Source organism: Oncorhynchus keta, chromosome 2 (assembly GCF_023373465.1).
Source record: "Oncorhynchus keta strain PuntledgeMale-10-30-2019 chromosome 2, Oket_V2, whole genome shotgun sequence".
Taxonomy (NCBI): domain Eukaryota; kingdom Metazoa; phylum Chordata; class Actinopteri; order Salmoniformes; family Salmonidae; genus Oncorhynchus; species Oncorhynchus keta.
Genome location: NC_068422.1, coordinates 60,492,951 through 60,512,076, shown reverse-complemented (window position 1 = coordinate 60,512,076; position 19,126 = coordinate 60,492,951). Strand labels below are relative to the sequence as shown.

General features: G+C 43.2%; 1 protein-coding gene across 2 annotated transcripts in view; it reads left to right on the top strand.

Annotated features, from left to right (window-relative positions):
* Positions 1-19,126, top strand: part of LOC118358153 (anoctamin-1-like) — a 63,569-nt gene that overhangs the window by 35,513 nt on the left and 8,930 nt on the right. For both annotated transcript variants that reach the window (XM_052480103.1, XM_052480102.1), the window contains exons 10-23: positions 2,270-2,334; positions 2,514-2,648; positions 3,547-3,707; positions 5,470-5,552; positions 6,965-7,036; positions 8,002-8,076; positions 12,235-12,436; positions 12,667-12,778; positions 12,974-13,031; positions 13,435-13,535; positions 13,715-13,857; positions 15,830-15,982; positions 16,540-16,592; positions 16,734-16,918. In XM_052480103.1, the coding sequence (XP_052336063.1) occupies positions 2,270-2,334; positions 2,514-2,648; positions 3,547-3,707; positions 5,470-5,552; positions 6,965-7,036; positions 8,002-8,076; positions 12,235-12,436; positions 12,667-12,778; positions 12,974-13,031; positions 13,435-13,535; positions 13,715-13,857; positions 15,830-15,982; positions 16,540-16,592; positions 16,734-16,918 (1,598 nt within the window). The remainder of the gene's footprint in view (positions 1-2,269; positions 2,335-2,513; positions 2,649-3,546; positions 3,708-5,469; positions 5,553-6,964; positions 7,037-8,001; positions 8,077-12,234; positions 12,437-12,666; positions 12,779-12,973; positions 13,032-13,434; positions 13,536-13,714; positions 13,858-15,829; positions 15,983-16,539; positions 16,593-16,733; positions 16,919-19,126) is intronic.

Here is a 19,126-nt window from a genome sequence, read left to right as displayed (position 1 = left end):
ATGTACTTATATAATTTCATGTAGATGCACGCTAGCGACTTCTGAGTAGCAATATAAGAGTCATCTAAATAACATTTGATGCTCAAGGATGATCTTGACCTGTCAGACGACGCAGACCACAGCACCCTGTCCCTAGATGCTGATCCTGGGCCCGGTTTCATAAAACATCTTAAGTGGTTCCCTTAAGTACAAAAGTCCAGAGAGGACAAAAATAATTCCCTCGTTATCGAGATCACAACTTATTTATCTTATGATCATGACATAAAAGTTGTTTTGTCAAGATCTCGAGATAAACTCTATAAATAGGAGTGGACGTAAAGATGATAGATTGTCACTGTGGCTGAGGCGGCAGAGTCCACAGTGGATCAGCGCATGCGTTTTTATTGATTGCTACACTAAGGGATGGTACGTTTCATGTTAACATCATGCTTTCATTTGTGTTTGGAGCTCATTATCAGTTTTTAAGTTAGAATGTTAGCAAGCTAAATATTCCTTACCTTGAGCTAAGGGCTACTGAAATCGTGGGGCATTCAAGCCCAGAATGATGCTTGACAGGCAGCACTGTCTCCCAGACTGAGTGTCACCCCAAAGACCATAGCCAATTGCATGCAAGCAACAACGTGGCTAACTTGGCTAGTCTTGTGAGCAAGCAAGATAGTAGTCCTGTTAGCTAGCTAGTATCTCAGGCTCTGTAGTAGTCACATTATTATTTTTCTGTTTTGTTTATTTATTGCCCACTTTTTCTCCCCAATTCCGATTTTGGCTCATTGCTGCAACTCCCCAACGGACTCGGGAGACGAAGGTCGAGTCATGCGTTCTCCCGCCAAACCGTGCTTCTTAACACCCGCACCAATGTGTTGGAGGAAACACAGTTCAACTGGCGACCAAGGTCAGCCTGCAGGCTCCCGGCCCACCACAAGGAGTCGCTAGAGCGTGATGAGCCAAGGAAAGCCCCTCCGGCCAAACCCTCCCCCAACCCTGATGATGCTGGGCCAATGCTTTAATGCTATTGTTTGAGGAGAATGCACAGTTATGAACTTGAAAATGTATTAATAAACCAATTAGGCACATTTGGGGCAGTCTTGATACACAATTTTGAACAGAAATGCAATGGTTCATTGGATCAGTAAAAAAAACTTTGCACATGCACTCCTGCCATCTAGTGGGAAAAATCTAAATTGCCCCTGGACTGGCATAAAACATTATGACCTTTCTCTTGCATTTCAAAGATGATGGTACAAAAAAATACCAAAGAATTCATGTTTTTTTTCTTTGTATTATCTTCTACCAGATCAAATGTGTTATAATCTCCTATAGTAATTTAACATTTCAACAAACTTCAAAGTGTTTACTTTCAAATGGTATCAAGAATATGCATATCCTTGCTTCAGGTCCTGATTTGGGTATGTCATTTGTTTTTTTAAAGGGGCGGATCCTTAAGAGGTTTTAAAATGTATTCTGCAACTGACTAAAGTTAAGGAAACTTTAAGGGAAAATAAACTTAAGGGGTTTTATGCGACCGGCCCTTGGACCTTAATGGCTCTGATTCTGTGTCACGGCTGACTAGGTGTGTAGATTGGAATCAGGCGCCGAGAGCAGAGAGTTCCAGGGGAAAGATGCACTTTATTCCAGCACCAAAAGTAAATGCCCAAACACACAGGACACAAACTACTGACCAACCCAAAACACAGGGTAACACGGTCCGGAGCACAAACAACACCAACGACACAAACGTGAACACCAAAGTAATCCCGCACAACAAAGGTTGCGGGTTCCACACGTTAAATAGGGAAGCGAATCAAGAACACACAAAATAGGAACAGGTGTAACTCATGAGACAAAACTAACCGAAAGGAAAAAGGGATCGGTGGCGGCGCCAAATTCGGCGGGAGTCGTGACATTCTGTGTACAGATGTACTCAATCACACAGACATAATGTACTTTGCCTTTGGCAAAACTCAGGCTGCCATTATAGCATTGAGATCACAGCGCAGCTGTGACTAGTAATGGCCACGCAATATTTCATAAGGGCTTTGTGATGGGACTGACCGTTTCCTATCAGCATTTTTTAAATGCATAATCTGCATGATGAATTTCAATCATCTATGAGCCCAAACCGACTTGTCCTCTGTTTTATAATGAGTCTCGGAAGTAAGATAAGAAGCTAGATTAAATAGTAATTAAATTAAATTTTGTTTTCCATCATGGATTTTCCTCTAAGTATTTTGTTTAATTAAAGATGTTGTTTTACCCATTATTGTCTTGTCAGATCTTGTATGATGAATGGGCAAGCTACAGTGTCTTCTACAAGTACCAACCAATTGGGTTAATCAGGTGAGAGAATCCTGCTCTAAATTCTAGGACATGACAATGCAGAGAGTACATACTGCACTCTATTGTAGCAATCAAACAGACAAAGCATTATATCATGTGCTTGAGTTAATGTTAGTTAATCACCATATCTGAATTGATTCCTGATGTATGTACATGCTGCTTCCCTTCCTCTCCTGCAGGAAGTACTTTGGGGAGAAGATTGGCCTGTACTTTGCCTGGCTGGGGGTTTACACCCAGATGCTGATCCCTGCTGCCATAGTGGGGGCCATAGTGTTCCTGTACGGTTGTGCCACTGTGGACAATGACATTCCCAGGTACACTGACCTCCCACAACTACAATTAAACCCACAACCATGAACAACGTCACTTATAACTACACGTACAACCAACATGTTTAGATTTCTAATGGCATGGAAGCACTAGTGAGGGTTTATCAAAAACCCAAGAGTTGCTAAACACTGTGTTGTGACAGTTGCCTCGTGCAGATATGTCGTAATGTTTTGTTATTGCTTTTCATTTTGAGTCTGTGCGTTAATGGTATTTCAAGTAAATGCTGCCTACAGCCAGCACTTCTATGCAAAACACGGGTTGTTTTTCAATATTTTGTTTATCATTTAACATGATTGTGTTTCGATCTCTTGCCTGGTTATAAGGCTCTGAGATTAAATAGGCCATTATGTCGTGCTCCTATTGCACAGCAATACTGTAGCCTACCCATACTGTCATAGGCTGCCTGTCTATTAAATGAGCGATGGAATGGTAGCCTAATATTTGTTGTGTAGCAGTAAATAAATGCTGCTATGTGATTTTCTTACCGACGGCAAATGCATCCATTTTATCATTAGACCTGTGTTATTATTAGCCTACCATTATTATAATTACTGTTCATCAACCACCTCCGTTTCCCCAAATGACAATATTTGCTTGCAATACTGCTGATTAACCACTAGAAGTTGTGCATACGCATGGTCTGAGATTTGCGTGGAGATACGCACACACTTTCCCGCCAAATTCAAAATTGGCTAAATAACAACCTTTGCGGAAACTGGCGGTATGCAAGGATTAGTCTTTTTTGTGCACTACTACATTCGTTCATTTCTCGTTGCTGTTGGACTCTATAGCCTCTAAAACTGGTAACTGAGTTTATGCTGGTCATTATGGTTAGATCTCTTTTACTGAGGTTTTCCACAAATGCTCTTCTCCCACGCGCAGCATGGAGATTTGTGATCCGAGAAACAACATCACCATGTGCCCACTGTGTGACCGCGCTTGCAGCTACTGGAAGCTGAAGACCGCATGCGGCACGGCCAGGGCCAGCCATCTCTTTGACAACCCGGCCACTGTCTTCTTCTCCATCTTCATGGCCCTCTGGGGTGAGCCATCCCTCCCATGTTCTCTCTCTCTCATCTTCTGCCAATAAAACAATGCCATCTGCTACAGACCACAGGACCAGGCAGAGTCCTGCAGGGCAACCTGATCTCAGAGCCAACCTACTATTATTTTTTCCTTAAAATAACCATCTGTCTTATGTAACCATACCAAACAAAACATATAATACTACTTTGAGTGTCCTGGATTTACATTTACTATGTTACGTCTAGTCTATGAGACCAGGCTGCGCAGGGCCACGGGAGACCAGTGTCAGTTTCCATTAGAAGACGGCCTTTTGAGTTAAAATTGTGGTAAAGGTTCGGATTGTAGGTTCCTATATTAAGAGGAGATAAGATCATAACCTGTTTGAGTTTCAGAGATGTTGATCTTTTGGACTATATTTTGACGTTTAAACCCTGGTCCATTCACTTTGCTCTGTCTTTCTCGTACTGTAGTCATTAAGCAGTCCCTCCAGGATTTCGTGGATTTAAAAATTTAAAATAAAAAACTTGTGGGCAAAAATGCGTGATTATACTGAGGCAATTATAATATTGTTCATTGCATTATGCAATGATTTTGTCCAATTTGTCACAAATAGGCTGATGAAGGAAAAAGTTTGACGTGCGGTTTGTTTGAACCATGTTATGTGGTAAATGTGCCGTGATTGGTTGACATTGCGAGTCCTCTTTGTTATGCAGGGATCTGTCAGTTCTAATGCAATAAAACTGAAATTATTTGACTGTTTTATGTGGTAATATTGCAGTAATTGGTCAAATTTGCAAGCTCTTGCATAATAGTCTCGAAAACCAAACCTTAGGCAGTGACTAGACCTAGGGTCTGGTTTCAATGTTGGACTATTTTGGCATATACAGTAGCAGGGGTATTCAACCAGGGATCCGTGGAGGTACTGCAGGGGATTTGCATTTTTCTCTCAGTGTATCGCTAGCAACAACAGAATAAAGGAATTTTGAATTACATAAGTACAGGAGAAACGAGGAGAATCTCTCTTACTGAATAGGCTACAGTGTGGCTAGTGCCACTGGCTCCTGGTAGTGGATATGTATTTTTGCCAACACATGGCTAACCTTTGTTTAAACAGCTGCTCTTAGGAGTTTTGAGTTACCTTTCTAGCTAATGGGCTATGCTAGTTTACACTTTCTCTTCCAATTATGTTGGGAGGTCAAAATAATAAAAAACTCTACCAAATCTATTCATTTTAATATGTTGCCATATTTTTACATTTTTTTGCTAACGTATGATGAGGGTCCCTGGCCCGCCGGTTTGCCTGGGAGGGGATCCCTGGGCATAGGTGAACTTCAACCTTTCCGACGTCAGTCGTCACACTTTAATAAAACACAAAATAGTAGCCAGCAAGATGGAGATCAGAGGTTCTTTTTAATGATTGCATGTCACAAGTGGCTAGTTTGCATCAATTACCTTTTACTAAAAACCACTGCAAAGGTTTTGCCTTCAAACTTTTGTTTCGAATCGCGACGTTCTGACTTGTCTGCCTCGTGATTTGTTGGGAGAGTTTTCCGTCTGAATAGGACCCACCCTGGATAGAGTAGTGATGTACGCAGAGACATAGTTCCTCTATGCCAAAAGAGTCCATCACTGAAACCAGACCCTGGACACTGTTGCCTTGTGTCTGGTTTCCCGAGACTACGCATAATAAGATGGCTATTGTTGATTTTGCTAAACAAATTTTGATTGCAAAATCCTGGAGGGACTGATTTTAAGGATGGGTTGTGTTTTGTTTCCCAGCTGCCATGTTCATGGAGCACTGGAAGAGAAGGCAAATGAGACTCAATTACATCTGGGATTTGACTGGCTTTGAAGAGGAAGAGGTGAGCCTATGCCCTTGTTTTGGAACCTGTTTGGCCAATTTGGACAAGAACATCTGATACAATAAACATTGAAAAATGATTTCTCCTCTTAATCATGTTTTTTATGTTTTATATTATGGTGGTTCCTGAAGCAGATGCACAAGGTTTGAAATTGATTTTATTTATTTATGAACTTCATTTTCTACCAGCTTTCTCTGCAGATGCTGTTACTCAATATTAACCAACTTCCCCCAACAAGGTTTATATCACTCTCCTTCACTCTAACACTCTTATCTATTTCAGAAAGAATTCATGCTATGTTACCTGTAAAAAAGAATAAGGCATTGTTTATATGACCCCCTATCAAACAGTCCCTTATTTGCCACTTTGAGGGGTGAGGGGTGGGAGTAGCCTAATGGCAATCTGGCCACCAACTTTCAAAGTTTACTCACCACGTGGACAGGATACAACAGGTGTAAAACAGTACAGTGAAACGCTGAGTTGTGAGCTCTTTCCCAACAGTGTAGTGATGAAAGTAATAACATAGATAAAATAACAAATAAAACTCAAGAAATAGGAGAAAAGATCAAGACAATACCGCAACATTGACTAGGTCTTGAGGCAGAATGTACCACGTTTATTACCCCCACCCCTCACTCACTCACTCACTCACTCACTCACTCACTCACTCACTCACTCACTCACTCACTCACTCACTCACTCACACACTAAGGTGCTTCTTAACATCCCCTGTGCTCATCTTTTTTTAACATTTAGGCACTAGGCAGCACCTCCTGATGGTAGCAATTGTTTCCCTTATACCTGCCTTACCACCAGGGTATCTGGTAAACTGTGCTTCATGGCTGACTGCTGTGGTTCTCCTTTGGCTCTTTGCATGTCAGTGATGGTTTTAAAAAAAAGACACTTGCTTTACCTTCTCTGTTTCTGTCTGCTCACACAGATATGGGCTTGCTTCTGTTTAACATGAAATGACTGCAATGACTGTTTAGGTTTACTGGTAGATGGGGGTAAGGTTGTTAAGTAGACAGGCAAGATAATTAATATAACTTGTAGAGGTATTCTAATAGGTGTCCTTATCAGAATGAGGGTAAAGTAAACGTTTCCAAATGCATGAATGCCAAACCCATTTTGTAAAACCTGCATCCCCTCTAACAGACACGGTACTCCTAACATTGTTCTGTCATGCATTTCCTCCTGTATGCTAGAAAAGTTGGTGGTGTTCCCCACCGCACTGAGCTGAAACACTTAGCAGATGACAAGAGTTTTCTGTGTGGGTGTTGCTATGTACTTGACAACTGGTAAAAACGCCATTTGACCCTGGATGATGTCAGTTCCTCCATCTTGAGGATAATGGGTTGATTCCGCTAAGGTGATATCGCTGGATGTTGATTCATGGGTATCTGTCCCCGCAGGGCCACCATAGGGCTGAGTATGAGATCCAAGTCATGCAGAAGACCCTGAAGAAACAGGATATGTCTCCCAAAGTAAGCCTTTTCCTATGCCTCTTGGTGGGCTGTTCAACAACACACTATCAATATTATTCAATGATTTATTTATTCTATGTATGCGTCCGTGCATAGAATAAATCAACGATTGAAGATTATGCATGTGTTCAGTGTTTCTCTGTCTATTATTTTGCTACATCAAGTGTCTGTTGCGCTGGTGCGCTTGATTTATAGTGTCAGAGGTGGGGACTGGAACCATCATAGTAGAGGCACACAGAGTGCTTCTCCCCTCTCTCTATCCTCTGGGCGACATTTCCCTTTCGCAAACACACATGGCATTCGTCGCCTCCACTTTTTGTTCTCGCGTGAACTCCGCCATTGTAAAGTTATCAACGTACTCCACATGCACGTCTCAACTTCTCCTCGGCTGTAAAATATGGCGTATCCTGGAGTTGTCCACAACCCATACCCCCTCCCTCAGATATAGCTATCAACTCTTTTATTAGTCTTGGATGCTCTGCAGTCTATCGTAAGATGAACAGCCTTTGCTGTCTCTATGTACGGCTGCATAACAACAGTTAGCACATGTTGGATATCAACACATGCCAGGGTGGTTGTTTATGTCTGGCTTTCTCTGTTTAGCAGCAAAACTGCAGCTCAGGCATGTCAGCTCCTTTCTCATCAGACCTCGAAGGGGTCATTACTTTCCCTTGCTCCTCTGGAAACAGGGTCTGATGTCGCTGACCCTCTTTTTTTTAATACACATTAAGATGTGATTTGACTGCACAGTTTCGTGTCCGGGAGCTCCCATTATGTGTGCTTGATTGGAGCGACGTCAGTCAGCTCGGGGCGAGAGTCTCTCAGACTTGTTTGAAAATGGCTGCGTCAGCGTAAGCAATCACTGCTGAGGTCACGATCGCTGTCAGATAGATACTACTGCTTGTTTGCTCCTTTATGTTTGTTCTTATTTCTCACTTGATTATGTATTAATTACTCTGTTTCAGGAAAAAAAAGTGAAACTGACATGTACAGACCGTGCACCAGCATATATGACAGGAATTTTCACAATGCTTATTATGGTAAGTTGATGTGCCCAGGGCCCACATGGCTTGTTAGTCTCTGGTATTAGATACAGGGACGTCACTAGTCTAGCAATTGAAAGCAATGCAGATCTTCTGCAGACACACACACACAAAATTAGGCCTACGTGTAACTGCCAGAATAGTGGAAACACTTGAGTAAATGAGGGATACAAAATATATTGAAAGCAGATGCTTCCTCACAGATGTGATTTCTGAGTTAATTAAGCAGTTGTAACGGTTTTCATTGGTGGAAGAAGGAGTAGACCAAAGCGCAGCGTGGTACGTGTTCATGAAACCTTTAATAAACTGAACACTGAATACAAACGAACAAGAGAATAAAGGAAAACCGAAACAGTCCCGTATGGTGAAAACACTGAAACGGAAAATAACTACCCACAAACACAGGTGGGAACAGGCTACCTAAGTATGGTTCTCAGAGACAATGATAGACAGCTGCCTCTGATTGGGAACCATACCAGGCGAAACACAGAAATACAAAACATAGAACAAAACCATAGAATACCCACCCCAACTCACGCCCTGACCAAACCAAAAATAGAGACATAAAACGTAGACCCCACTCCACCTTAGTCTTGGCCCACTTATGTGGCGCCTCTGGAGTGGCGACCCTCGCCGCCGACCTCGGACTGGGGACCCTTACCGCGGGCCCCGAATAGGAGGGAGACTCTGGTGGCGCCGGAGTGAAAGGCGGCTCTGGCGGCTCCGGAGTGACGGGCGGTTCCGGAGTGACGGGCGGCTCTGGCGGCTCCGGACTGACGGGCGGCTCTGGCAGCTCCGAACTGACGGGCGGCTCTGGCAGCTCCGAACTGACGGGCGGCTCTGGCATCTCCAGACAGACGGGCAGCTCTGGCAGCTCCGGACAGACGGGCGGCTCTGGCAGCTCCGGACAGGCGGGCGGCTCTGGCAGCTCTGGACAGACGGGCGGCTCTGGCAGCTCCGGACAGGCGGGCGGCTCTGGCAGCTCCGGACAGACGTGCGATTCTGGCAGGTCTGGACAGACGGGCGGCTCTGGCAGCTCCTGACTGACGGGCGGCTTTGGAAGCTCCTGACAGACGGGAGGCTCCGGCAGCTCCGGACTGACGGGCAGCTCCGGACTGACGGGCGGCTCTGGCAGCTCCTGCGAGACGGGCGGCTCTGGCAGCTCCGGACAGACGGGAGTGAAGGGCGGCTCTGGCAGCTCCAGACAGACGGGCGGCTCTGGCAGCTCCTGACTGACGGGTGGCTCAGGCAGCTCCTGACTGACGGGCGGCTCCGGCAGCTCCTGACTGACGGGCGGCTCCGGCAGCTCCTGACTGACGGGCGGCTCCGGCAGCTCCTGACAGACAGGAGGGAGAACCTGGAGGGAGGAGACGGAGAGACAGGGTAGACTTACAGGAGGCCTGGCGCGTGGAGGAGGCACCGAATGGACTGGGCCGTGGAGGCGCACTGGAGGTCGAGCAACGAGCCTGCACAACCTGTCCTGGCTGGATACCCCCTGTAGCCCGGCAAGTGCGGCGGGTTGGAACAGACCGCACTGGGCTGTGCTGGCGAACCGGGGACACCTTGCGTATGGCTGGTGCCATATGACCCGGGCCGAGGAGACGCACTGGAGACCAGATGCGCTGAGCCGGCTTCATCCCTCCTGGCTTGATGCCCACTCGAGCCCGGCCGATTCACGGAGCTGCGATGTAGCGCACCGAGCTATGCGTGTGCACTGGGGACACCGTGCGCCTCACCGCATAACACGGTGCCTGCCCGGTCACTCTCTCACCTCTGTAAGCACAGGGAGTTGGCTCAGGTCTCCTACCTGACTTTGCCAATCTCCCCGTGTGCCTCCCCCCAAGAAAATAGAGACATAAAAAAGGAACTAAGGTCAGGACGTGACAGCAATCCCATCATGCTTAGGGTCATGTATTATTTTGGCTACCATAGCTATGCCCCCATAGTATGACAATTCCCTCATCCACAGGGCACGAGTGGTCACAATGGTTTGTTGATCATGAAAACGATGTATGCCATGGCCGTCTCAGTCACCAGATCTCAACCCGATTAAACATTTATGGGAGATTCTGGGGCATAAATATGTGTTAATTTATTAAAAATAAAAAACTGATATCACATTTACATAAGTATTCAGACCCTTTACTCAGTACTTTGTTGAAGCACCTTAGGCAGCGATTACAGCCTCGAGTCCATTGGGTATGAAGCTACAAGCTTGGAACACCTGTATTTGGGGTGTTTTTTCCCAGTCCTGTTTGCAGATCCTCTCAAGCTCTGTCAGGTTGGATGGGGAGCGTTGCTGCACAGATATTTTTAGGTCTTTCCAGAGATGTTGGATTGGGTTCAAGTCCGGGCTCTGGCTGGGCCACTCAAGGACATTCAGAGACTTGTCCCAATGCCACTCCTGCGTTAATCTTGGCTGAGTGCTTAGGGTCGTTGTCCTGTTGGAAGGTGAACATTCGCCTCAGTCTGAGGTCCTGAACTCTCTGAAGCAGGTTTTCATCAAGGATATCTCTGTACTTTGCTCTGTTCATCTTTGCCTTGATCCTGACTAGTTTCCCAGTCCCTGCAGCAGAAAAACATCCCCACAGCATGATGCTGCCTCCACCATGCTTCACTATAGGGATAGTGTCAGGTTTCCTCCAGACGTGACGCTTGGCATTCAGGCCAATGAGTTGAATCTTGGCTTCATCAGACCAAAGAATCTTGTTTCTCATGGTCTGAGATCCTTTAGGTGCTGTTTGGCAAACTCCAAGCGGGCAGTCATGTGCATTTTAATGAGGTCTGGCTGCTCTACCAAATAGGCCTAATTAGTGGAGTGCTGCAGAAATGGTTGTCTTTCTGGAAGGTTGTCCCATCTCCACAGAGGAACTCTAGAGCTCTGTCAGAGTGACCATCTGGTTCTTGGTCACCTCCCTGACCAAGGCCCTTTCCCCCCGATTACTCGGTTTGTCCGGGCTGCCAGCTTTAGGAAGAATCTTGGCGGTTCCAAACTTCTTCCATTTAATAATTATGGAGGCCAATGTGTTCTTGGGACCTTCAATGCTTCAGAAATGTTTTGGTACCCTTTCCCAGATCATTGCCTCGACACAATCCTGTCTCAGAGCTCTATGGACAATTCCTTCAACCTCATGGCTTGGTTTTTGCTCAGACATGCACTGTCAACTGTGGGACCTTATATAGACAGGTGTGTGCCTTTCCAAATCATGTCCAATTAATAAAAATGTTCATCAGGTGGAATCCAATTAAGTTGTAGAAACATCTCAAGGATGATCAATGGAAACAGGATGCAGCTGAGCTCAATTTCTAGTCTCATAGCAAAGGTTCTAAATACTTTCAAAATCTCTCAACCTGTTTTCACTTTGTCATTGTGAGATATTGTGTGCAGATTGCTGAGGATTTTTATTTATTTAATCCATTTTAGAATAAGGCTGTAACGCAGAAAAGTCAAAGGATCTGAATATTTTCCGAAGGCACTGTAATGAATTAAATGTATTTTTGTGTCAAATCTCCAGTTGGCAACCCATGCCTTATGGGATTAATTGACTCATTAACAAACATTACAATAATTCACTGTGATAATTCAGTGATAATTCTTTAGTATTTCACAGATTGAAAGCTGAAAATAAATATGATCCACAATCTGCTCTGGACAAGTCCAGTCCTGGAGTGTCTTGACAAAATGAAATTATTTAGGCTGACATCATCCAGTGTCCAGAAAAATGAATTTGAATGGTATGCAAATATGTGCATATTTAATTAGATATATAATTAGCATATTCTAACACAATATTTCAGAAACATTGTACATTTTACATTTACATTTAAGTCATTTAGCAGACGCTCTTATCCAGAGCGACTTACAAATTGGTGCATACACCTTATGACATCCAGTGGAACAGCCACTTTACAATAGTGCATCTAAATCTTTTAGGGGGGTGAGAAGGATTACTTACCCTATCCTAGGTATTCCTTGAAGAGGTGGGGCACTGTAATTGTAATACAAAAATGTATTTTATTTGTGTTTACATTCAACTGGTGAAAGTTGATTTGTAAAATGATTAAGATAAAATATATATATACCTTATCAGGGTGTGGTGCTGGTCTTAAACAGCTCATGAACTCGAAGTTTGTGTTCTCTTATCTCCTCTGCAGGTTGGTGTGACCTTTGCCGTAGTGTTCGGGGTCATCCTGTACAGAATCTCCATTAAGGCGGCCTTACACATGAGCTCCAATCCCGCGGCTCGCACCAACATCCGGGCAACTGTCAAGGGCACCGCTGCAGTCATCAACCTGGTGATTATCATCATCATGGATGAGGTCTACGGTGCCTTAGCTCGCTGGCTCACTCTTCTTGGTTAGTCCCTCAACTATGACCAGGATGCTGTGATCACACAACTGTACCATGTTAGCAAAGCTCACCCTGTGTATTAGACCCTGCAGTCTATCTATAACTACTTTTCTCAACTACTTTTCGGTGTCAGCTACAAAAGCTACCGTTCTGGATTATAACCCCCTTGATCACTGAATCTTCTTCAATTTTGTATCAATCAGGTGATATAAACTAATTTTGTTTTGTATTCTCAGAGGTGCCAAAGACTGACAAGAGTTTTGAGGAGAGGCTGATAATCAAGACCTTTGTTCTGAAGTTTGCCAACGCCTTCTCCCCCATCGTCTACCTGGCCTTCTTCAGGGGCAGGTTGAACTCTCTTCTACTCTATTTGGCTAATAAGCTTCTCCACAACTCAAACATCTTAGCAGATATCCGCCGTTGATACACTTTCACCATAAAACCTGATTATGTTTAATCATTTGTTTTTTTTTATTGTGATTTACACCTCTTTAAGGATAGTGGCCAATGAATGTTACCTTTTTTCAACCTGTACGTCCACAGAATGGTTGGGCGTCCTGGGGACTATGTGTATGTTATCGGGTCATACAGGATGGAGGAGGTAATCAACTGTATTCATCTTTGTTTATCTTTAAACATTGAAGATGTCAGAATGCCTTTAAATGTTGACCAAAATAAGTCAAAATGCTTCATGATTCAGTGCTGGATAATCAATGGACATATTACCACATGCATTAATGGTTATAACCCTCCCTTATTTACAAAGTAACAGGGGCAAGATCCTCTATAGGTATCCCAGGGCAGTTGTGTAGGTTCCAGGCCTGGTGCCCTTGAGCCCTATCCTAAAGACAATTGGCATGGTAGATAACATCAAAGCTAACCAACCTATCAGAGAAAGCAGAAGTGTAACAATTATAGGCTAGCCCTTCCAGTCTGTTAGATGGAGATTACCTCTGTTATCTGTGTGTCTGACTGGGTTGACTGCTGTCTCGTCTGTACGCCAGTGTGCCCACGCAGGTTGCTTGATGGAGCTGTGTATTCAGCTCTGTATCACCATGCTGGGCAAACAGCTCATCCAGAACAACCTGTTTGAAATCGGCATCCCGTAAGTACAGTACAGAGCAGGTACCATACTGTCTGGATGAAACTAGGACATAATCACACACCTACTCACACACACCACACCCACTCACACACACACACGCGCTAGCACACAAGCACTAAAATAAATATGCTCAGGGCTAGACTCATATTGCTACCATTTCTTTTCTCTGCTTGCTACAGTAAAATAAAGAAGCTGATCAGGCGTCGGAAGTCTGACATGGACTCTCAGCAGCAGGAGGACTATAACATGACCCTACAGCGTCATGAGAAGGACCACTTCCTGGGTCCCTTCGTGGGCCTCAGCCCAGAGTACATGGAGATGAGTGAGTCATATGTCAGTCTGCCCAGTAAAGCTCCCGACAGCTTACTGACGATCAGCCGCCCTCAGGCCACCCTATTCCAAATTCTCCTTATCACATGAGACAGGAGGAAAATTAACTACTGCAGTGTGCCGTGAGTAGAGATTTGGTGCAAAGGATCATAGAGATCATAGATATACTATTTCATTCTAGGGGTGTGATAAGCATGTCTGATTGGCTTTTCCCTTTTACGGTCAACAAATTACTGCCAATGAATTACTTCTAATGTACTGTGCACGACATACATAATTAGTCAACTAATGTAGCGTGTACATTAGTTATCAATCATTTTTTATCTTTTTAAGCTCTTGCTATTGAGGTCAGGTTTTTTGTGGGGGTTTTTTTTAGGCAGGGACGATACAACCATGTTTGTATGAAACTGGCAACTTTTATAAATGTCACTGATTGCTGGAATTAGCAAGCCAGAAAATGTTATCCTCAGTAACCACTTCTCTTTACGCCGTAAAGCGTGACATTTGATTTAACGATAAGACATTTTACTTCATGCCGCTCACGGTATTAGATCCTGATTAGTTGTCAAACCTCCGATGTGGAACCCTCTCTAAAAATGCATATTCTCTGCATGAGATAATCCTCAGTGGAGAAGCAGAGAACCATTCTGTCTATAATGCTCACGTAATCAGCACAAGTGGATTTAGTTGACCTGATTTTGACTTTAGTCCTTAGATATCTTTATCAGCGGCTTCTTTCCTTGCAGCATCAGACTGAATAACTGGACAATCCCTACAGCATGTACATTGAAAATACACTGTGTAAGACGAAGAATGGGGGGAAACCTCAAACGTCTGTACATCTGTGCCATAACATACTGATACTACTACATTACTTACTGTATACCAGGAGCGTTGGGCCAGTAACCAAAAGGTTGCTGGATCGAATCCCTGAGTTGACAAGGTAAAAAATCTGTCGTTATGCCCCTGAGAAAGGCAGTTAACCCATTGTTCCACGGTCGATTAAGGCAATGCGGAAGACGTTTCAGTTGTAAAAACTGACTCGGTATACCCTTTCCCTTTCCTTTTCCCACACCATATCCGTCATAAGAAATATTACTGCTCCCTCTCACGATCCGCGCAGTGGATAAACCATGAATAATTACTGTATGGAATTAATTCACAGTATTTTTTAACTAAAGTGTTGATAATGCAGTTCCATGACCATACCCTGGCACACCAGACCATACCCTGATACACAGAAGCCATAAATAAGGGTTATGGTGATGATTCCAGGGTTAGTTCAATATGTCTAGTTGTTATTTCTACTAGTTATACTGTACAACTTTATCGACTAGAAATCGCTGGGTAGCAGCTATAGAAGCACAGTCATATTGTTGTTGCATAGCAGTCCTATCTACACCGACTCAAAGATTCAGTCCATCTTTAGGTTTTTAGGCATGCCTGTTTAAGTGGCTTTTTCAAGGGTACTCAACTGAAAACCAGCTAGGATTAATATATGGATGCAGGCACAAAAGGCCAGAGTGTTTGAACCCATTCAGAGTGTGAAGTGGGCACATTTAAAAAAATAAAACGTTTTTTTTGATTGGATCTCTGGAAGTTTTACCCAGTACATTTCAGTAAAGTTTCAGACTGTGGCCATCCGAAAGCAAGTGCAGAAACATGGCAAGCCCTCATTCCACCATCTCATTACTTTTTGCTTAGACATGTTCATCTCTCATGTGTTCTCCTTGTAGTGTGTACTGTGTATTTCAAATGGAGGAAAAAAATGGAAATGCATATATTGCGTAGTACGGTATTAGAAGTAGACTATTAACGGCGTGTGCTCCTCTTTCCACTTCCCTCTATACTTGTGCTCCAGTTATCTCATTTGAGACTTAATCAACCCAGCATGCTTTGTGTTGATTTCCTTGTGGTCATTAATGTCCATTTGAATATATCTGTTGTTTTTTTTAACCCTGCAGTCATCCAGTTTGGCATGGTGACCCTGTTTGTGGCCTCCTTTCCCTTGGCACCACTCTTTGCTCTGCTCAACAACATCATCGAGATCCGTCTGGATGCTAAGAAGTTTGTGACAGAGGTCAGGCGGCCCATCGCAGCCAGAGCAAAAGACATTGGTAGGTTTCCATCTCCACACTTTAACAGCACAGGTCTATTGATGTTATAATAAAGGGAACATTTTGACCTAGTTTCTTCCACTTTTCAAATTGAATTTGACTTAATTGGAGATTCCCAGAATTGGCCCTACATGATAGATACCAAATTGAAATAGGTAGCAGGAATTTCCCATCTGAAAACACAGGTCCCTCACAAATGTTTTGGTCATGTTTGTGTGATTACATCATTGAGTCAGTCTCTGACTTTGACCAAATACTGTGGCTATTTGGTTTGAATGCGATACATTTTTATACTACAATAATCTAGTCAAATCTAATGATCGTTAAAACACTTTATCATTATATCCATTCAGTGACTATCAATGGGATACACGTTTATTTTTGCCAATGTTTTTCTGGTGGTGCACATTTATGGTGTGACCAAAATACATTTTTTCAACCAATTAATAAACCATTGCATCTGCCATGTTTAAGTAAAGTAGGTACATATAAAGCCCCCTTGTCTACCCAGTTATTGGTGTTTCGGGCAAATCTCTATATCTTATTTCTTCTCTCAGGCATCTGGTATAATCTTCTGAGAGGGCTCAGCAAAGTAGCAGTCATTGTCAATGTAAGTACATACCTTCACATGAATAAAAACATTTAAAGTGCTCATTATTTCCAGGTCTGTCGTCAAGATTATACAATGTTGACATTTGAAGATAATTTTGGTCATCACACCTCTCCCCTCTCCTCTGTCTGCTCTCTCCAGGCGTTTGTCATTTCCTTTACGTCCGACTTCATCCCTCGACTAGTCTACCAGTACATGTACAGCCCTGATGGCTCCATGCACGGCTTTGTCAACCACACTCTGTCCTACTTCAACGTCAGTGACTTCCAGCCTGGCACTGCCCCTCTGCAGCCAATGCACCTGGGGTATGAAGTGCAGATATGCAGGTAAGACATTCAAAATATTATGGTCCCCCTGGATTAAATCAGGAAGGGGACTATGAATCTTTCTCTGTCCGTACGTGTGTGTACGTGCGTACGTCACACGGTATATCTCAGACATCACTGGACCGATTTTGACGAAACTTGGGTGAATGATGTCTTGCCATAGAGGTCCGACATTTACAAAATGACAGTGGTTGGCCAGATGGTAGTGCCATAACAAGCGATTGAAAATGACAACTTTGAAAGGTCACGCTCCTCACTCTGTTTGGCATAATGTCATGAAATTCGCTACATACTGTAGGTCCCTCTCCTCACAAGTAAAATATTTGCCTCAGCGATCCATAAGGTCCACCATGATGGATTTTCCACCATTTTGAATGTTCTGAAAAACATTAAAAACGCTACTCCTCTAGCACCGAATGATTGATCTGCACAAAACTTGCACGAAGGGCTCAACGTAATATGTTCCAGACTAGTAATTAAAACAATATGGCCGCTATTGACTAAAGCTAACGGTAATTTACCAAAGTAACCGGAGTCTTCAATAATTTGGGCAATTAACAGAATCTATGACAATCTATGGTAACTTTTGTCTTTTTTTATACACTATTGGTCAAAAGTTTTAGAACACTTACTCTTTCAAGGGTTTTTCTTTATTTTTTATATTTTCTATATTGAAGAATAATAGTGACGACATCAAAACTATGAAATAACATGTAATAACCAAAAAATTGTTAAACAAATCAAAATCAAAAGAGTGTGCGAAGATGTCATCAAGGCAAAGGGTGGCTATTTGAAGAATCTCAAATATAAAATGTATTGTGATTTGTTTAACACTTTTTTGGTTGCTACATGATTCCATATGTGTTATTTCATAGTTTTGATGTCTTCACAATTATTGTACAATGTAGAAAATAGTCCAAATAAAGGAAAATCCTTGAATGAGTAGGTGTTCTAAAACTTTTGACCGGTAGTGTATCTGTGTCCATATTGTCCATGAGTTTATATTAGATAGTCCATATGGTTCAAGAGAAAAATAGCCTAATTAATGAAAAAAGGATCTAATCAAAAATGGCATTATTTTCAGTAAACTCTACAACTCTTCCAACTACTGACTTTTTTCACAACTGCCACCAGTTAGATGATGTTGAACATCTCATTCCAAGATCATGGGCATTAATATGGGGTTGGTCCCCCCTGTGCTGCTATAAAAGCCTGCGCTCTTCCAGGAAGGTTTTCCAATAGATGTTGGAACATTGCTGCGGGCACTTGCTTCCATTCAGCCACAAGAACATTAGTGAGGTCGGGCACTGGTGTTGGGCGATTAGGCCTGACTCGCAGTCGCCGTTCCAATTCATCCCAAAGGTGTTCGAGGGGGTTGAGGTCAGGGCTCTGTGCAGGCCAGTCAAGTTCTTCCACACCGATCTCGACAAACCATTTCTGTATGGACCGCACTTTGTGTACGGGGGAATTGTCATGCTGAAACATGAAAGGACCTTCCCCAAACTGTTGCCACAAAGTTGGAAGCACAGAATCGAATAGAAATTCATTGTTAAATCAAATCAAATCAAATTTTATTTGTCACATACACATGGTTAGCAGATGTTAATGCGAGTGTAGCGAAATGCTTGTGCTTCTAGTTCCGACAATGCAGTGATAACCAACAAGTAATCTAACTAACAATTCCAAAACTACTGTCTTATACACAGTGTAAGGGGATAAAGAATATGTACATAAGGATATATGAATTGGTGATGGTACAGAGCAGCATACAGTAGATGGTATCGTGTACAGTATATACATATGACATGAGTATGTAGACAAAGTAAACAAAGTGGCATAGTTAAAGTGGCTAGTGATACATGTATTACATAAGGATGCAGTCGATGATATAGAGTACAGTATATACGTATGCATATGAGATGAATAATGTAGGGTAAGTAACATTATATAAGGTAGCATTGTTTAAAGTGGCTAGTGATATATTTACATCATTTCCCATCAATTCCCATTATTAAAGTGGCTGGAGTTGGGTCAGTGTCAATGACAGTGTGTTGGCAGCAGCCACTCAATGTTAGTGGTGGCTGTTTAACAGTCTGATGGCCTTGAGATAGAAGCTGTTTTTCAGTCTCTCGGTCCCAGCTTTGATGCACCTGTACTGACCTCGCCTTCTGGATGATAGCGGGGTGAACAGGCAGTGGTTCGGGTGGT